This window comes from Phyllobates terribilis, unplaced genomic scaffold (assembly GCF_046119375.1).
Source record: "Phyllobates terribilis strain yellow unplaced genomic scaffold, ASM4611937v1 Scaffold_1__5_contigs__length_1240528914, whole genome shotgun sequence".
NCBI classification, from domain to species: Eukaryota; Metazoa; Chordata; class Amphibia; order Anura; family Dendrobatidae; genus Phyllobates; species Phyllobates terribilis.
Genome location: NW_027362761.1, coordinates 185,484,496 through 185,499,764, shown reverse-complemented (window position 1 = coordinate 185,499,764; position 15,269 = coordinate 185,484,496). Strand labels below are relative to the sequence as shown.

The following is a 15,269-nucleotide window of genomic DNA, read 5'->3' as shown; positions in this document are numbered from 1 at the left end:
TTTGGATACATTTAACTTTTTAATCACTTTTTATTTCTATTGTTTGGGTAGTAGGCATGACAAAAAAAACATTAGATCTGGAATTGTTTTCATTTTCATTTTTTATAGAGTTCGCCGGGCAGTATAATTGAGAAGTTAACTTTTTTTTCTGTGGGTTGATATGATTATGAAGATACCCAATTTATACAGTTTTTATGTTTTATACTTTTTCATTTGGTTTAGCAAGCTTGGATTTTATCATGACTGTACAATTTTGGAACACATACAACCTTTGATCACTTTTTATTACATCTTTTTTGAGCCGAGATTAACAAAAAGAGCAATTTATGGCATAGTTTCTCATATAATTTTTTAACGGCTTTCACCGGAAGGGATGAACAAAAATATAGTTTTATAGTACTCGTTTTTCCAAATTAATGTACCAAATATGTGTTATTTTTTTCATAAATAAATCTTTTTTTTATTATTATAACTGTGATTTTGGGATCTTTTACATACTTAATTTTTTTTTTACAATGCTTACTAGTCTCACAAGAAGACATGAACAATCCCATGGTTGCACTGATAATAAACTGTACTGCATATGTAGTGCAGTGCATTATCAGACTTACAATTAGCCTATCAGGTCACTCCTGTTTCAGTGACATGTCAGTCAGAGAAAGGAGGCAGGCATAGGGGGAGAGGGAAGTAGAGCTGTAAGTGCAGCGCTCGCCCACTGCATCCGCAACTCATTAGCGTATAATTGTAACTATGGATTTCTCTAAAACAGCAAAATGGATTTCTACAAGAAAGGGAAGGATTTATTCAGCATTAAAGCACATTTATCTACTTGGCAAGAGTTTGGGGTATAAAATCCTGATCACAGGTTCTGTTTTAGAATATTATCCACAACCTAGTCCCGTTCTTCTGATTGTCACTGTGAATCCCAATTAACAGTTAATGGATCTCCACAATCAATATGTTCTGATGTTTCTCAATGGAATATTGGAAGCTTCTAAAATAAAGAACACCTGTTTATATGGGCCAGTAGGAACACGGTAGACATAATCAAAGACTTACGGTATATTTTTAAAATCAGTAAAAGCTATTTTAAGATAAATGGTTTTCTCATTGATATTTATGAGCATCAGAAAAATGATCTTACCTATTTCACTCATGCTTATTCCAGGTGTGATCTGTCCATTATTGAAAGAGCTATACATAAATAAGTTTGGTACTGACATAAGGTCATAAATAGGTTCTTGCTTTATTTGTTTCATCCCAGTTATGTCTATGCCTGACTGGTCCGGGGATGGCTGTGCAGAATCCACACTGTAGTAAGCCTCGGATTTGGGCAGATCAATGACATGTCCATTGGAGTAAGTGCCTCCGGTCTCATTGTTGAGATTGCTTAGACCATTGCTGATGTTACTGCTGTATACTCTGGCTAAGGCCTCTGCCTCTCCACTTTGCTGTTGTCTCTGTTCTTGTAACCGTTGCTGGTGTTTCTGGACTTCGGCATACAGACTATCTCGCTGTTTTTTTGACATTCGCCCAAATTTTACAGCTGGAAAGCATAAAAACAAAAGTAGATGTTACTATAAGAAATCATAAAATTAGGTATGCACTAAGTCACCACCTTAATGAGGCATTTCAGAACCCTATTCTCCACGTCAGCGAGGTGTCCAGTAGTCAGACCCCAACAATCAGCAAGTTATCTATCCACAGCTAAAAGTAACTCTTTAGTTTCGGGTGCAAAATCTCACTGTCAGATCCTCGTTAAACCCTTTATGGACCAGGGGATTTTTCATTTTTACTCTTTTGTTTTTTCCGCCCCTTATTCTAAGAGCCGTAACTTTATTATTTTTCAGTCGACATAGCCATGTGAGGGCTTGTTTTTTGCAGGACAAGTTGTACTTTTGAATAACACCACCGTTTTATCATTTGATGTACTGGAAAGAGAGAAAAAAATTCCAAGTGTGGCAACATAATAGTAAAAGCGCAATTCCACAATTCTTTTTTATTTTAATTTTTTACAGCTTTAATTTTACAGTAAACATCACCTGCTAGTATGGTTCTCCATGTCAGTATGATTATGGAGAAACCAAACATGCAAGGTTTTTGTTTTATTTAAGTGGTGAAAAAAAAATTCAGAAAGTTGTAAAAAAAATTCATTTGTGACGCCATTTTCCGAGAGCAGTAACGTTTTCTATTTTCAGGAAATGGAGCTAGGTGAGGGCTTGTTTTTTGCACATGGAGCCGTTGTTTTTATTGATATCATTTTAGGGTACATATGATGTTTTGATCACTTCTTATTAATTTTTTTGTGTTGTTGCGGTGGCTATTCTGGTGTTTTGATCTTTTTTCTCGTTACACCGTTTACCGATTCAATTAATTTATCTTATATTTTGATAGATCAAAGTTTTATAAAGACATCGATACCCAATATGTGTATTATTTTTTATTTCTTATTTTTAATGGGGGAAAAGGGCTTTTTATATTTTATATTTTTACAATTTTTGTTCATATTCTTTTAAAATATATATTTATTTTTCATAATATTTGTTAGTCCCTTTAGGGACTTGAATCTGCAATCATCTGATTGCTTGTACAATGTACAGCAATTCCATAGTATTGCTGTATATAGCAAAAATCACAGTCTCCTATGAACGCCAGCTACAGGCTGGATTTCACAGAAGTAGCGTAATGATAGGCACGGGGGTCTTCAGCAGATCCCTGGCCGTTATACTGTAACATCTGCGCCGGTCCCTGCTTTGGCTGCTAGGCGGTGCCACACTGTTTTTGTGGCTGATGCTTGATAGCATTAATCCTACTTTAGTCTGGGGACTTCTATCTCTAACTAGTCCAGAAGCTTTGAGGTTAATCTTGTTAATTTGGTTTCCGTCTGCTGTCAGCACTGGGTGGGGCTGTTCTATATAAACCCTTGAGAACCAGCTCCCACTGCCAGTCAATAGTTCACCTACCCTGGTTCCTACCTTTGGACAACAGCTCTTCCAAAGTAGGAATCCACTGGATCCTATAGTAAAACCAAATCCCTGTCTAAGGGTTTAAGGGTATCGGGGTTCCCCTGGAGTCTGCCAGACGGAGTGGCTTGTGCCAAATCTGTCTGAAGCTGCCTTTTTGGCCGGTGGCCTCAGGCAGATATGACACATGGCAACCCATCGGCACCCAGCGATCACATCACGGACATGCCAATGGGAGCATAGAACAGCTCGTTCCCCTGCTGGCGTGTGTTAAATGCTCTTGAAGAACAACATTAATATATTTATACTAATGGTACATCAATTTGTATTTTATTTATCTATTTATGCACTAGTAGGTCATGTTACAGCATACATACTATATATTACTAGGGTCTCAAGAAACCTTGACTATCCAAAAGTGAGACATGGTGGGTGGGCGCAGAAAAACTGTTGAAAACTGATAACAATATGTGCCTTCGTATGCGGGTAAATTTGAGGTTTCTCAACACCCCAGAGCATAATAAACATAGGTAAAAAGAAATGAAAAAAAAAAAAAAAAAAAAAAAAAATATATATATATATATATATATATATACAGTACAGACCAAAAGTTTGGACACACCTTCTCATTTATAGATTTTTCTGTATTTTCATGACTATGAAAATTGTACATTCACACTGAAGGCATCAAAACTATGAATTAACACATGTGGAATTATATACTTAACAAAAAAGTGTGAAACAACTGAAAATATGTCTTATATTCTAGGTTCTTCAAAGTAGCCACCTTTTGCTTTGATGACTGCTTTGCACACTCTTGGCATTCTCTTGATTCTCTTGGTATAATTCCACCTGCTAGTCCTGCTCTGGTCCGGTAGTCTTCTTCTGCCCAGCTTTCAATCGCATCTTCAGCACCTCAGGTGCTTACAATGCCTCACGTGGTATCATGACATACATTACCACACAACATCATTATACAAAGATGCCTTTGAAGGGGCTGCACCCATGACAGAACAGAATAAGATGCCTGGAGAGGAGTGGGTCTGTGCAGCAGGACAGGTGAGGGCCGGGTGAGTATAATTTTTTTCCACTGTTTTAAACCCTTTCTGGCCATCCCTAATCTAACAAAATGGTGAACTAAAGAAAATCAGAACAAATTTGGATTGAAACAAATTAGAATTTTTTTCAATTCGAGATAAATTGAATTAGCCTCTAACCAATTTGCTCATCTTTGCTCCTATAGGTAAGGCTACACTGTGGTCACAGTCCGTGTTGGATGAATTCATGACCATAACTTTTAAGTGATATTTAATTCACTCTCTTCCTTTAAAGAGATGGCTGGATAATGTAGTGCTTATTAGTAATAAATATAATTTGCCATATACAACATGATTTGACCAGTGGTCAGACAGGAGGAATGCAGGACCTTTGGTATAATAGTCTAAATATATTGTTGTGAAAGACGTTTTTTAAACATAGTTGGTAAGCAGATGCGTGAGCTATTAACTAAAGCAATTTCATGAACACTATAAAATGGCTATTTTGCTTACATTAAGTGTCCCACTGTTTGCACAAATTGTTCTGAAAGCTTCGCCCATGAAGCATCGAGAGAGGCAGTGATGAAGTAGTGATGTCTGTGGTGAAGAGACTAATTGTTCTGCTAATTCTTTGGCCTGAACAGGGATGTTTCAACACAACAAAGACCAGAAGAGAGTGCCCTGCTTTAGAGAGCTTGTCAAACTCACTCATTGTTCAGCTGCCAAATTCTAACTGGTATCTGATGTAATCAATAGACCAGACATGACAATGGTAACAGTCCTTTATTGAATGCTCCTTAGGGTCTGTCTGGAACAATTGATCAACTGCTTTCAGTTAAAGAACACATTTACATAGGCTATTCATGTTTAATGGTTTTAAAGAGTTATTCTAATGCTTGGATAACTATATAATACATACACTCTAAACAATACTTATTATCCATAAGTGTTCTCTTTGGTTTCCTTGCAGAGAAACAGTAATAGAATTATTGGAAAATCTAAATTTGTCATCTTGTCTACTCACGTACAAAAATGATAATAATTGTTTGATGTGTTGTGTAAAGCCATTTAGAATAATAAGACAAATATTCAATGGAATCCGTTTTTTTGCCAATGCACCCAAATGATTTGTGAAATCTCAGCATTATTGATTATTTCTCCCCTAACATCAAATGTCAGGGAACAGTCAGCAGGCCCCCATAATCAATTAGTGCAGAAGCGGACACAAAGAGAAGAGGGCCCTTGTGCAAGAACAATATATGGGCCCTTTCCAATCCAAAAGCTCATTATAATGCACAATTCCACCTACTGGGGGGTGGAAGAGGGCCGTCTTACCTCTTGAGCCCCTATGAGGCTGCACAGTTTGCACCAATGGTATGTCCACTCCTTAATGAATGCCAGTCCCTTTGAAATTGATAGGTTCGGTTTACAATAATGTAATGTGCATAGGGCTCCTAAGCCGGAACCGTGAAATGGTCCCTGGTTGAAATCGAGGGCATTAGAAGTGACTTCTGATTTTTGTAGCTAGATTAGTGCAAGATTTTGTCAAGAGATTACAGATAAAATCACAGATAATCTAGAATGATGGTTTAATATTTTTTTGCCAATTTTATAATTTCAAAGTTCATTTTCAGCTATCTAAATAAAGTTAATGTAAGCTATGTAAATATGTAACAGAAAAATTGGCCAATTTATGCGCTAAGATTTCTCATTTATTTCTATTTTCTACAGCAGTAATGCTATTCATATTTCATATATTTCATGTTCGCATACTTAGTGTTACAGAGTGCTACTTTGTTTGTTAGTTGTATATGGAGATGGCTGCTCCTAGTAAGCACCTATTCACACCTATTTCTTATTTTGGAAGTGCCGGTCAGTTTTTTCTGTTTCTATGTATAAGCTTTGACTGAGCACTCCGCCTCTATGCCACAGGCGATTTTAATTACAGCAGGATCTTATTATCCCACATACAAGCAGACATAGTCTCTTAGAGAGGAGTTCACATTAATAGGGTCCTGGTATTTTGAGAAACGCCTTATCGGGGCTACCAGTTACACATGAATTGGCCAATTTATGCACTAAGATTTCTCATTTATTTATATTTTCTAGAGCAGTAATGCTATTAAAATTTCATATATTTCATATTTGCATACTTATCATTGCAGAGTGCTACTTTGTTTGTTAGATATGTAAATATGTTAATTGATTTTTCCAACAAACAAGTTCTAATTAAGACATTACCTCCTAACAGCAAAACCAACCAATTTTGGTGGGTCTGGCCAACTGTCATATGTTTTGGGGGCTCTCTAACTCATAGTTTCATAGTTTTAAAGGAAATCAGTTAGCAGGATTTCCTACCTCAAACAATTTATATGTATATGTAGACAAGTCTAGTAATACTTTTACATGGCCAGTCTGTTCTTCCAGTACTGAGAAATCAGTGTTTGAATTGATATGCAAATGAGGGTGTAGATCTAAAGCCTCTGTCACTCCAGCTCTATTCCACATAAAGCACTACTCCCTCCTGCTTGACTGTTGGCTTGTTGGGTGATGCTGGGCAGGGAACAGAGCTCTAGTGACAAAGGCTTTAGATCTAGAGTCTCATTTGCATATTAACAGATGTACTGACTTACCATATAGATAGTTTTGTTGGTGAAATCATGATGAACAGATTCATGTTAAAGTTGAATGGTCTAGTTTAACCTATAACCTAAAATGGTGATCCAATGGAAGGCAATACCGCATAAGGCAGATGTTAATTGCCCCATACTAGGGGAAAAATTCCTTCCCAACTTGACATATGGCAATCAACCTAGCTCCCTGGATCAATGTCAGATCATCCCAGAATCTAGTCCACATAAACGGTAATATTATATTTTTCAAGAAAGGCGTCCAAACCCTCCTGATGATTCCAGGGAAAAGATGAAGCAGGTGTGTTGCATTCAACTTACCAGATATTTTTTCTTTTACAGGAGTTAAGCAGCCGCCAGAGGTATCGGGCAGCAATTTTCTCGCCTTTCGAAATGAGAAATTACTAATGTTTCCTCCATGTGTATGGTGTCACTGGGAGGAATAGCTGTCAAATTTGCATTTGGTCACCAAATATTTAAAGCCCATGGGTTCCTTTACTTTTTTTTGGTATATACCTTTTCAAGGTTGTAATTATGGAATCATGAGTTTGGGTTTTGTGGCAGCTTTTAATGCAGTTTTTTTTTTAACTAAAGATGATGTGTTTCCTTTTTCATATTTACATAACTGCATTACGAGAGCCATAACTCTTATTAGTCTTTTGACAGAGTTGTGCTGTTTTTCAAGTCATGAATTGTATGATTTATGAGTACATATAATTTATTGTTTAGCTTGAATGTATTTTATTTTATTCGTTTTTTTCTACTTTTAATTAAGGAATTGTTCCATTGCCACATTCTAAGAGCGATACTTTTTTATCTGTTGATGTATCTGTGTAACTGTATGTTAATAAAGATGATTTTTGTTTTTGTTGTCTACATTGACCCGGCTGTATGTTGGAGAAGCTGATTTTTTTTTTCCATTGACGTAGCTGTATATTGATGAATCTATTTTTTTTTTTTTTTTTTGCATTATCAGGAGATCTTTTAGGCCCGGCCTATGATCTCTGTAAAACCATTTAGAGGTTAAATGTTCTAAATGATCTTGGCCATTGTAAACTGTACAGCCTGTGCTGTACTTGGACGTTACCATGCAGGAATGGGTTAAAACTTTCACTTAGTAAAAAAATGATTTGCTTAAACAAAGCTACCGGAAAGACTTAAGACTTTCCAATTCTCAGCTCCTTTTTTATAATCCAACCTGCACAGAGAGGTTGTTTGACCTTCTGAGACATCATAATTCCAATTCTGTACTTCATAGAGGAAATATGGCTCCTTCCTTGCTCCCTTTGCATCAGATGAGAGTTTCAAAAGCATAGAGTTTTAAAAAGGAAGTTGACTTACCATCTCTAGACATTCCCAGGGCAAGACACTTTTGCAGTCTACAGTGTTGGCAGCGATTTCTATTTGTTCTGTCAATTAAACAGTTCCTCTGCCTTGGGCAGGAGTAAGAGGCATTGTTTTGTTGACTCCTTCTGAAGAATCCCTGAAACGGTAAGATATAATAAAGTATGAGCTTGTTATTCGTGTTTATTAGAAGGACTGTAATGAAAGATTGCTTCGGCATTAGAAAAAAAACAAAAACTTGAATTTTCAGGCTATTGATTTGTATATAATTTGTTCTCTTGCTGGATAACATTATTCGTTTACACGACTCATAATAAGATGTCATATAGCCTCAAACTAAGCTCCGTTTAATGCAGACAGATAAAACGAAGCACAGACTACAACTTATCAAGTGATTAAACTCTAACAAAGATGCATAGAAATTCTAGATGACATATTTTTATGGCCCCTGACAAACTAAGTGACATAGACAATACTTTTTGCTAGTGACTGTAGATAGGGACAGGGCTTTTCAGCTGCACCAATGTGAACGCTTTGGAAGGTTTTTGTAGGAGTGATACACTATGCAATACTGTTCTTTTGAAATCATAGTTTTCTAGTCTTGAAAGGTACTGTATGTACACCGCTATACACAATGTATTTTTCATATTTTCTTCATAAAAGTAAAGTTAAGCATCTTTCTAAATAGTCTTCATAAAAAAATAGTTCTACTATTTCCGCTGCTGCACAGTGTCCATCAGTTCTGATAGCTCTCTCTGCTCTAACCTCTCCCTTGTCTCAGTGTTAGAGGTAGCAGTCAGGCTCCTTTTGGTGATCTGGATCATTTGGTTCTGCTCACTAAAAAAAGACAGCTCTTTTACATCCCAAATAGTGGTAAGCGAGCTAGCTTGTTTAACCCTTTCGCCGAGTACACTCGGGTGCTTTCTGAGTATCTTCGGAGTGCTTGTATATTAAGTTCAAGTCCCTGCGTCTGCATGATTTATGGCTGTTAGTCACTCTCAACACATGTGAGGATTCCCTAACAAACAGGCAATCTTTGCATGCAGATAAAGCAGTAATTTTATCAAAACTGCAGCATGCAGCCCAGTAAGTGATACATACTGCAGCCAGGATCTTTGCCCCTACATCATACTGCTCTCAAATTAGATAGCAAAAATCTGGAGACAAATTTACTTTAACCCCTTTACCACCTTGGGTTTTTCCGTTTTTGTGGTTTCGTTTTTTGCTCCCCTTCTTCCCAGAGCCAGAACTTTTTTATTTTTCCGTCAATATGGCCGTGTGAGGGCTTATTTTTTGAAGGACAAGTTGTACTTTTGAACGACACCATTAGTTTAACCACATTGTGTACTGGAAAACGGGAACAAAATTCCAAGTGAGGTGAAATTGCAATAAATGCAATTACACAATAGATTTTTTTTTTTTACCATGTTCACTAAATGCTATAACTGACCTGCCATTATTATTCTCCAGGTCATTATGAGTTCATAGATACCAAACATCTATAGGTTCTTGTTTATTTAAGTAGTGAAAAAAAATGTAAAATTTGTAAAAAAAAATTATAAAAATAAAAATGGCGCAATTTCCTGAGACCCGTAGTGTCTTTATTTTTCGTGATCTGGGGCCGGGTGAGGGCTTATTTTTTGCGTGCTGAGAGTTTTTATTGATACCATTTTGGGGTAATGCATTGTTTTGATCGCCTGTTGTTGCATTTTATTGCAATGTTGTGGTGATCAAAAAACTGTAATTCTGGCATTTTGATTTTTTTATCATTACGCCGTCAGATTAATTATTTTTTCATATTGATACGGTGATTATGAACGTACCGATACCAAACATGTGTATTTTTAATTGTTTTTTAATTGTTTTATTTAGAATGGGGCGAAAGGGGGATGTTTGAACTTTTATATTTTTAAAATTTTTTTAAGTATTTTTAAAAACACTTTTTTTACTTTTCACTGGCTTCAATAGTCTCCATGGGAGACTAGAAGCTGCGATCTTCTGATCGCCTGTGCTACACATATGTGTAACAAAAGTGCAAAAGTGCTGGATCAAATCGTTCACAGAAGGGAGTTGGCTCTTTGTAGGAGATGGGTTAGATATGAGTCTATGACCCATCACTACTGTACACATATCTTTATGGCATGGAGACGGGAGAAATTATGTCAGAGAGATAATCAGTAACAAACGTAAAAAAAATTTTTTCCATGTAAAAGGTGTAGCTATTAACTAAGGTACATACAAATGGAAGAATAATGTAAATTGAGCCTGTAAGGCAGTGCATAGAAGCCATGTAGCTCCCTAATACAGAGGAACATGGCCTCAAGATACTGCTTTATAGACTCTGCCTAGTTCCCTTGAAAAATATCTCCTGATATACCACATCTAATGGAACATGACGTCAGACAGAAACATCTCTGAATGCTTCTGTAAAAAAACAGAGGCATATGGAGGTGCAATAAAGGGTCCATGTATCTCTATGGGAGCCATAATTTGGCCATATCTTTGAGACCGGAATCTACTCCTATTTAGAATGGCATTTTTGCAGCCTTTCCATGTATTCAAATCAATACGCATTGTATTATAATGAGAATGTTCATTATTCAAACCAAAAAGGAGATAATACGATTTCATCTCAATACTAAAAAGATAGACCTATAAAAACAAGGTAGATGGTAAATGCCTGACCACTTGGGTACCAGCTGATGAGGCCCCCCAACGATCACTAGAGCAGGGGGACCAGAAACCTCTGTTTTTCATCCTGATGTAGCAATCAAGCTTGTGTGCTGCTGCTCCATTTAGGATCTTTGGCATTGATTAAGTATAATGGGGCCCCCAGCCAGGGCTGGCATCAGCACCCGGCAAGTGCCGGGGCCCTGAGCAAGTGTGGGGGCCCACTCGCTGTCGGGGACCCGTGCTCGCTATGGGGCCGGTGGTTTGGGTGAGCCCGGTGCCAGCGCCCGTGAGTTGACCCCCCCCCCGCATGCTGAGGGCCCTGACTTACATCTCCTCGATCCTCCGGAGCTACGGCGTCTTCCATGTCTTCTGACACTATGAAGTGTCAGGGCAGAGGGCACGATGACGTCTCTACAGGGCGCCCTCTGCTCTGACAGTGCAGAGTGTGGGAAGACGCTGAGGAGTCCTGACCTTCCGCCAGCGAGGAGAGGTGAGTATTTGATTTTTTTATGTATGGAGCAATATATGGGGCCCATGCTGTATGGAGCTATATATGGAGCCCATACTGTATGAAGCTATATATGGGGCCCATACTTTATGGAGCTATATATGGGGCCCATACTGTATGGAGCAACATATGGGGCCCATACTGTATGGAGCAATATATGGGGCCCATACTGTGTGGAGCAATATATGGGGCCCATACTGTATGGAGCAATATATAGGGCCCATACTGTATGGAGCAACATATAGGGCCCATACTGTATGGAGCTATATATGGAGCCCATACTGTATGGAGCTATATATGGGGCCCATACTTTATGGAGCTATATATGGGGCCCATACTTTATGGAGCAACATATGGGGCCCATACTGTATGGAGCAATATATGGGGCCCATACTGTATGGAGCAATATATGGGGTCCATTATTCTGTATGCAGCATTATATGGGGTCCATTATTCTGTATGAAGAATTATATAGGGTCTATTATTCTGTATGGAGCATTATATGGTTCCCATTATTCTGTATGCAGCATTATATGAGACCCATTATTCAGCATGGAGCATTGTATCGAATCCATTATTCTGTATGCAGCATTATATGGGGTCCATTATTCTGTATGCAGCATTATATGAGGTCCATTATTCTGTATGGAGCATTATATGGGGTCCATTATTCTCTATGGAGCATTATATGGGGCCCATTATTCTGTATGGAGCATTGTATGGGGTCCATTATTCAGTATGGAGCATTATATGGGGCCTATTATTCTGTATGGAGCATTATATGGGGCGCATTTTTCGTTATGGAGCATTATATGGAGTCGATTATTCTGTATGAAGTATTATGAGGTTCATTATTCTGTATGAAGCAATATATGGGGCCCATTATTTTGTATGGAGCAATATATGGAGTCCGTTATTCTGTATGGAGCATTATATGGAGTCCGTTATTCTGTATGGAGCATTATATGGGATCCATTATTCTGTATGGAGCATTATATGGGGCCCAGTATTCTGTATGGAGCATTATATGGGGTCCATTATTCTGTATGGAGCATTATATGCGGTCCATTATTCTGTATGGAGCATTATATGGGGCCCATTATTCTGTATGGAGCATTGTATGGGGTCCATTTTTCTGTATGGAGCATTATATGGAGTCGATTATTCTGTATGGAGCAATATATGGGGTCCATTTTTCAGTATGGAGCAATATATGGGATCCATTATTCTGTATGGAGTATTATATGAAGTCCATTATTCTGTATGAAGCAATATAAGGGGCCCATTATTTTGTATGGAGCAATATATGAAGTCCGTTATTCTGTATGGAGCATTATATGGAGTCCGCTATTCTGTATGGAGCATTATATGGGGTCCATTATTCGGTATGGAGCATTATATGGGGCCCATTATTCTGTATGGAGCATTATATGGGGTCCATTATTCTGTATGGAGCATTATATGGGGTCCGTTATTTTGTATGGAGCATTAAATGGGGTCCATTATTCTGTATGGAGCATTATATGGGGTCCATTATTCTTTATGGAGCATTATATGAGGTCCATTATTCTGTATGGAGTATTATATGGGGTCCATTATTCTGTATGCAGCATTATATAAGGCTCATTATTCTGTATGGAGCATTATATGGGGTCCATTATTCTGTATGGAGCATTATATGAGGTCCATTATTCTGTATGGAGTATTATATGGAGTCCATTATTCTGTATGGAGCATTATATAAGGCTCATTATTCTGTATGAAGCAATATATGGGGCCATTATACTGTATGGAGGACTATCTGGTGTCCATAATACTGTATGGAGGACTATGTGGTGCCCATAATACTGTATGGAGGACTATGTGGTGCCCATAATACTGTATGGAGGACTATACTGTCCGGTCTGCACTGTGCACTGCATGGATTCGCCGGTTTCCGAGCTATTGTAGAATTTACAATAGATATTGCTCATGTAACGTAAGAAGTGAAATCTTTGGCATTGTACTATATATATATTTCTCTGCGGTATCTGTGCATCATGAATCGTGGTATGTGTTAAAGGGACCCACTGAGACTCTTTCACCCAGGGCCCATGAAATCCTGGAGCCGGCCCTGCTCCCAGCGATCACACATTTATCACCTACTCTGGCAAAAGATACATGTCCTTTGTGAGAATTCCCCTTCAATTTATTTCAAGTCCCCTATAAAATGCCAACATAATCTGCAGCCCAGTACAGAAACTGCGATCACTTACACCAGTCATATTTGCAATTTGTCATATTACATGAGTAACGTTCACAACATGCTATGGTTGTGGTTACTATACCTGTACACACTGCTGCTAGTGATAAAATATACCAAAAAGTAATTAATTTGTTTGGGATGTGTTACATTCACAGGTATATTTTTAATCAGGTTTTGTAAATTCCTTAGTAAGATATTCAGTGAATGTATTACACCTTGAACTGATGCATCAACAAGTTAATATGTATAAAAATCACATGAAGGATAGCGGTGTTCAACAAACCCCATTGACTAAGGGTCAATGTAAAATAAAAAATCACACAAACATCTCACTTAGATGCTCACGGAAGCACAGAGTAATGGGACCACATAGAGTTTTGCCGCAGAAGAATAAGAAGCTCATGGATTCCAATAAAATTTGAAACAAAACAAAATATGTCGTCCAAACATGATCCACGTTGGATTCTGAGTTTTGTATTTCATAGATTTTAAATGTAGACTAAATAAAGCTTCACGTTTTATTGAAATGCTGGATATTCTTGTACTAAATGATATTTATAGAGTATATATGTACTATATCATGAAGTGGTTTCCTGATTTTGGAAAACTCTGATCCCCCGACTGCAGCTTGCTTTAAAAGAAAGAAATTGTGCTTTACTCACCCTCCCTATATCCAGTCTCCACCCCTGCTTTTGGTGTCTATTATTGTCTGCAGCGCTGACATCATGTCGACAGTGCTGCAGCCAATCAGTGAACTCAGGCAGGGCCGCTGAGCTCAGTTATTGGCTGCAGGGCTGTCAGTTTGACACCACTGCGTCAGACAGTAACAAACACTGGGAGTCGCAGTGGAGACTCAGTGCTGGATCCGAGGAGGGTGGGTAAAGCACAGTTTGTTTTTTTAAAACTAACTGCAGCTTGGGAACAGAGGTTTTCAGAAATTGTAAGGTGGCTCAGTGGTTAGCACCTTTGCCTTGCAGTGCTGGGGTCCTGCATTCAAATCCCATCAAGGACTACTTCTGCAAGGAGTTTGTATGTTCTCCCCGTGTTTGCGTGGGTTTCCTCCGGGTTCTCCGGTTTCCTCCCACAATCTAAACGCATACTGATAGGGAATTTGGATTGTGAGCCCCAATGGGGAGAAAGATGATGATGTCTGTAAAGCACTGTGGAATTAATGTCTTTATAAAGTGAATAAAATAAATAAATACACCATCATTATGAGTTGAGCATATCCTATTACCTGCAGTGCTGAAAGCCTGTGCCACAGAATATAAATGGTGGACAGCTCAATGTCGGGTGACCAGTGGTTAGCGTTTTTTGTGACCTCTGTCTTCTATGTTCTTAGACACACCACAAGCACTGAACACTGTCCATAGAATACAGTTAATCATTTGCCAATTTTTTATTACCCAAACCAAAAATTCCATTAAAAAAATCAATTTATTGATCATTACTTATCCATAAAACCCATTAACATCGAAATGTGCTCATCATATGCGTTCATATATATAATAAGCACATCATAGCCCTGAGTTTACCGCTTACGGCAGAAAAAGCTCACGGTGATCAATAATCCTGCCGACAGATTGATGATCAATATTGGTAACAATAACATGGTTTTGTGGGAACTACATTATCAGCGACGACTTTCCTGCAGGTACTGGAAGAAGTGTAGTATGGACGGAAACAGGATTCGTAGAGGAGTTATAGCTTTTTAATTCACTTCTAAACAAAGTTTATACATTGAACTTGTTTCTGCTTTAAGGTCTGTTCTATCTACTGTAGTTAGCATTGCACTGAGAATGGTAGCCTCATTAACCATGACCCAGTACAGTAAAATACCTAAGTACAACCTCGTGGCTTACCCAATAA

General features: G+C 38.1%; 1 protein-coding gene and 1 long non-coding RNA gene across 2 annotated transcripts in view; one reads left to right on the top strand and one right to left on the bottom strand.

Moving 5' to 3' along the window:
* Positions 1 to 7,590, top strand: part of LOC141252863 (uncharacterized) — an 80,555-nt gene extending 72,965 nt beyond the window's left edge. Inside the window, exon 4 of the long non-coding RNA XR_012314136.1 lies at positions 6,973 to 7,590. This is a non-coding gene — a long non-coding RNA (uncharacterized lncRNA). The remainder of the gene's footprint in view (positions 1 to 6,972) is intronic.
* Positions 1 to 15,269, bottom strand: part of RORB (RAR related orphan receptor B) — a 279,059-nt gene that overhangs the window by 50,431 nt on the left and 213,359 nt on the right. Inside the window, exons 3-4 of the mRNA XM_073670612.1 lie at positions 7,972 to 8,113; positions 1,145 to 1,546 (exon numbers count right to left, since the gene is read on the bottom strand). Of these exons, the coding sequence (XP_073526713.1) occupies positions 1,145 to 1,546; positions 7,972 to 8,113 (544 nt within the window). The remainder of the gene's footprint in view (positions 1 to 1,144; positions 1,547 to 7,971; positions 8,114 to 15,269) is intronic.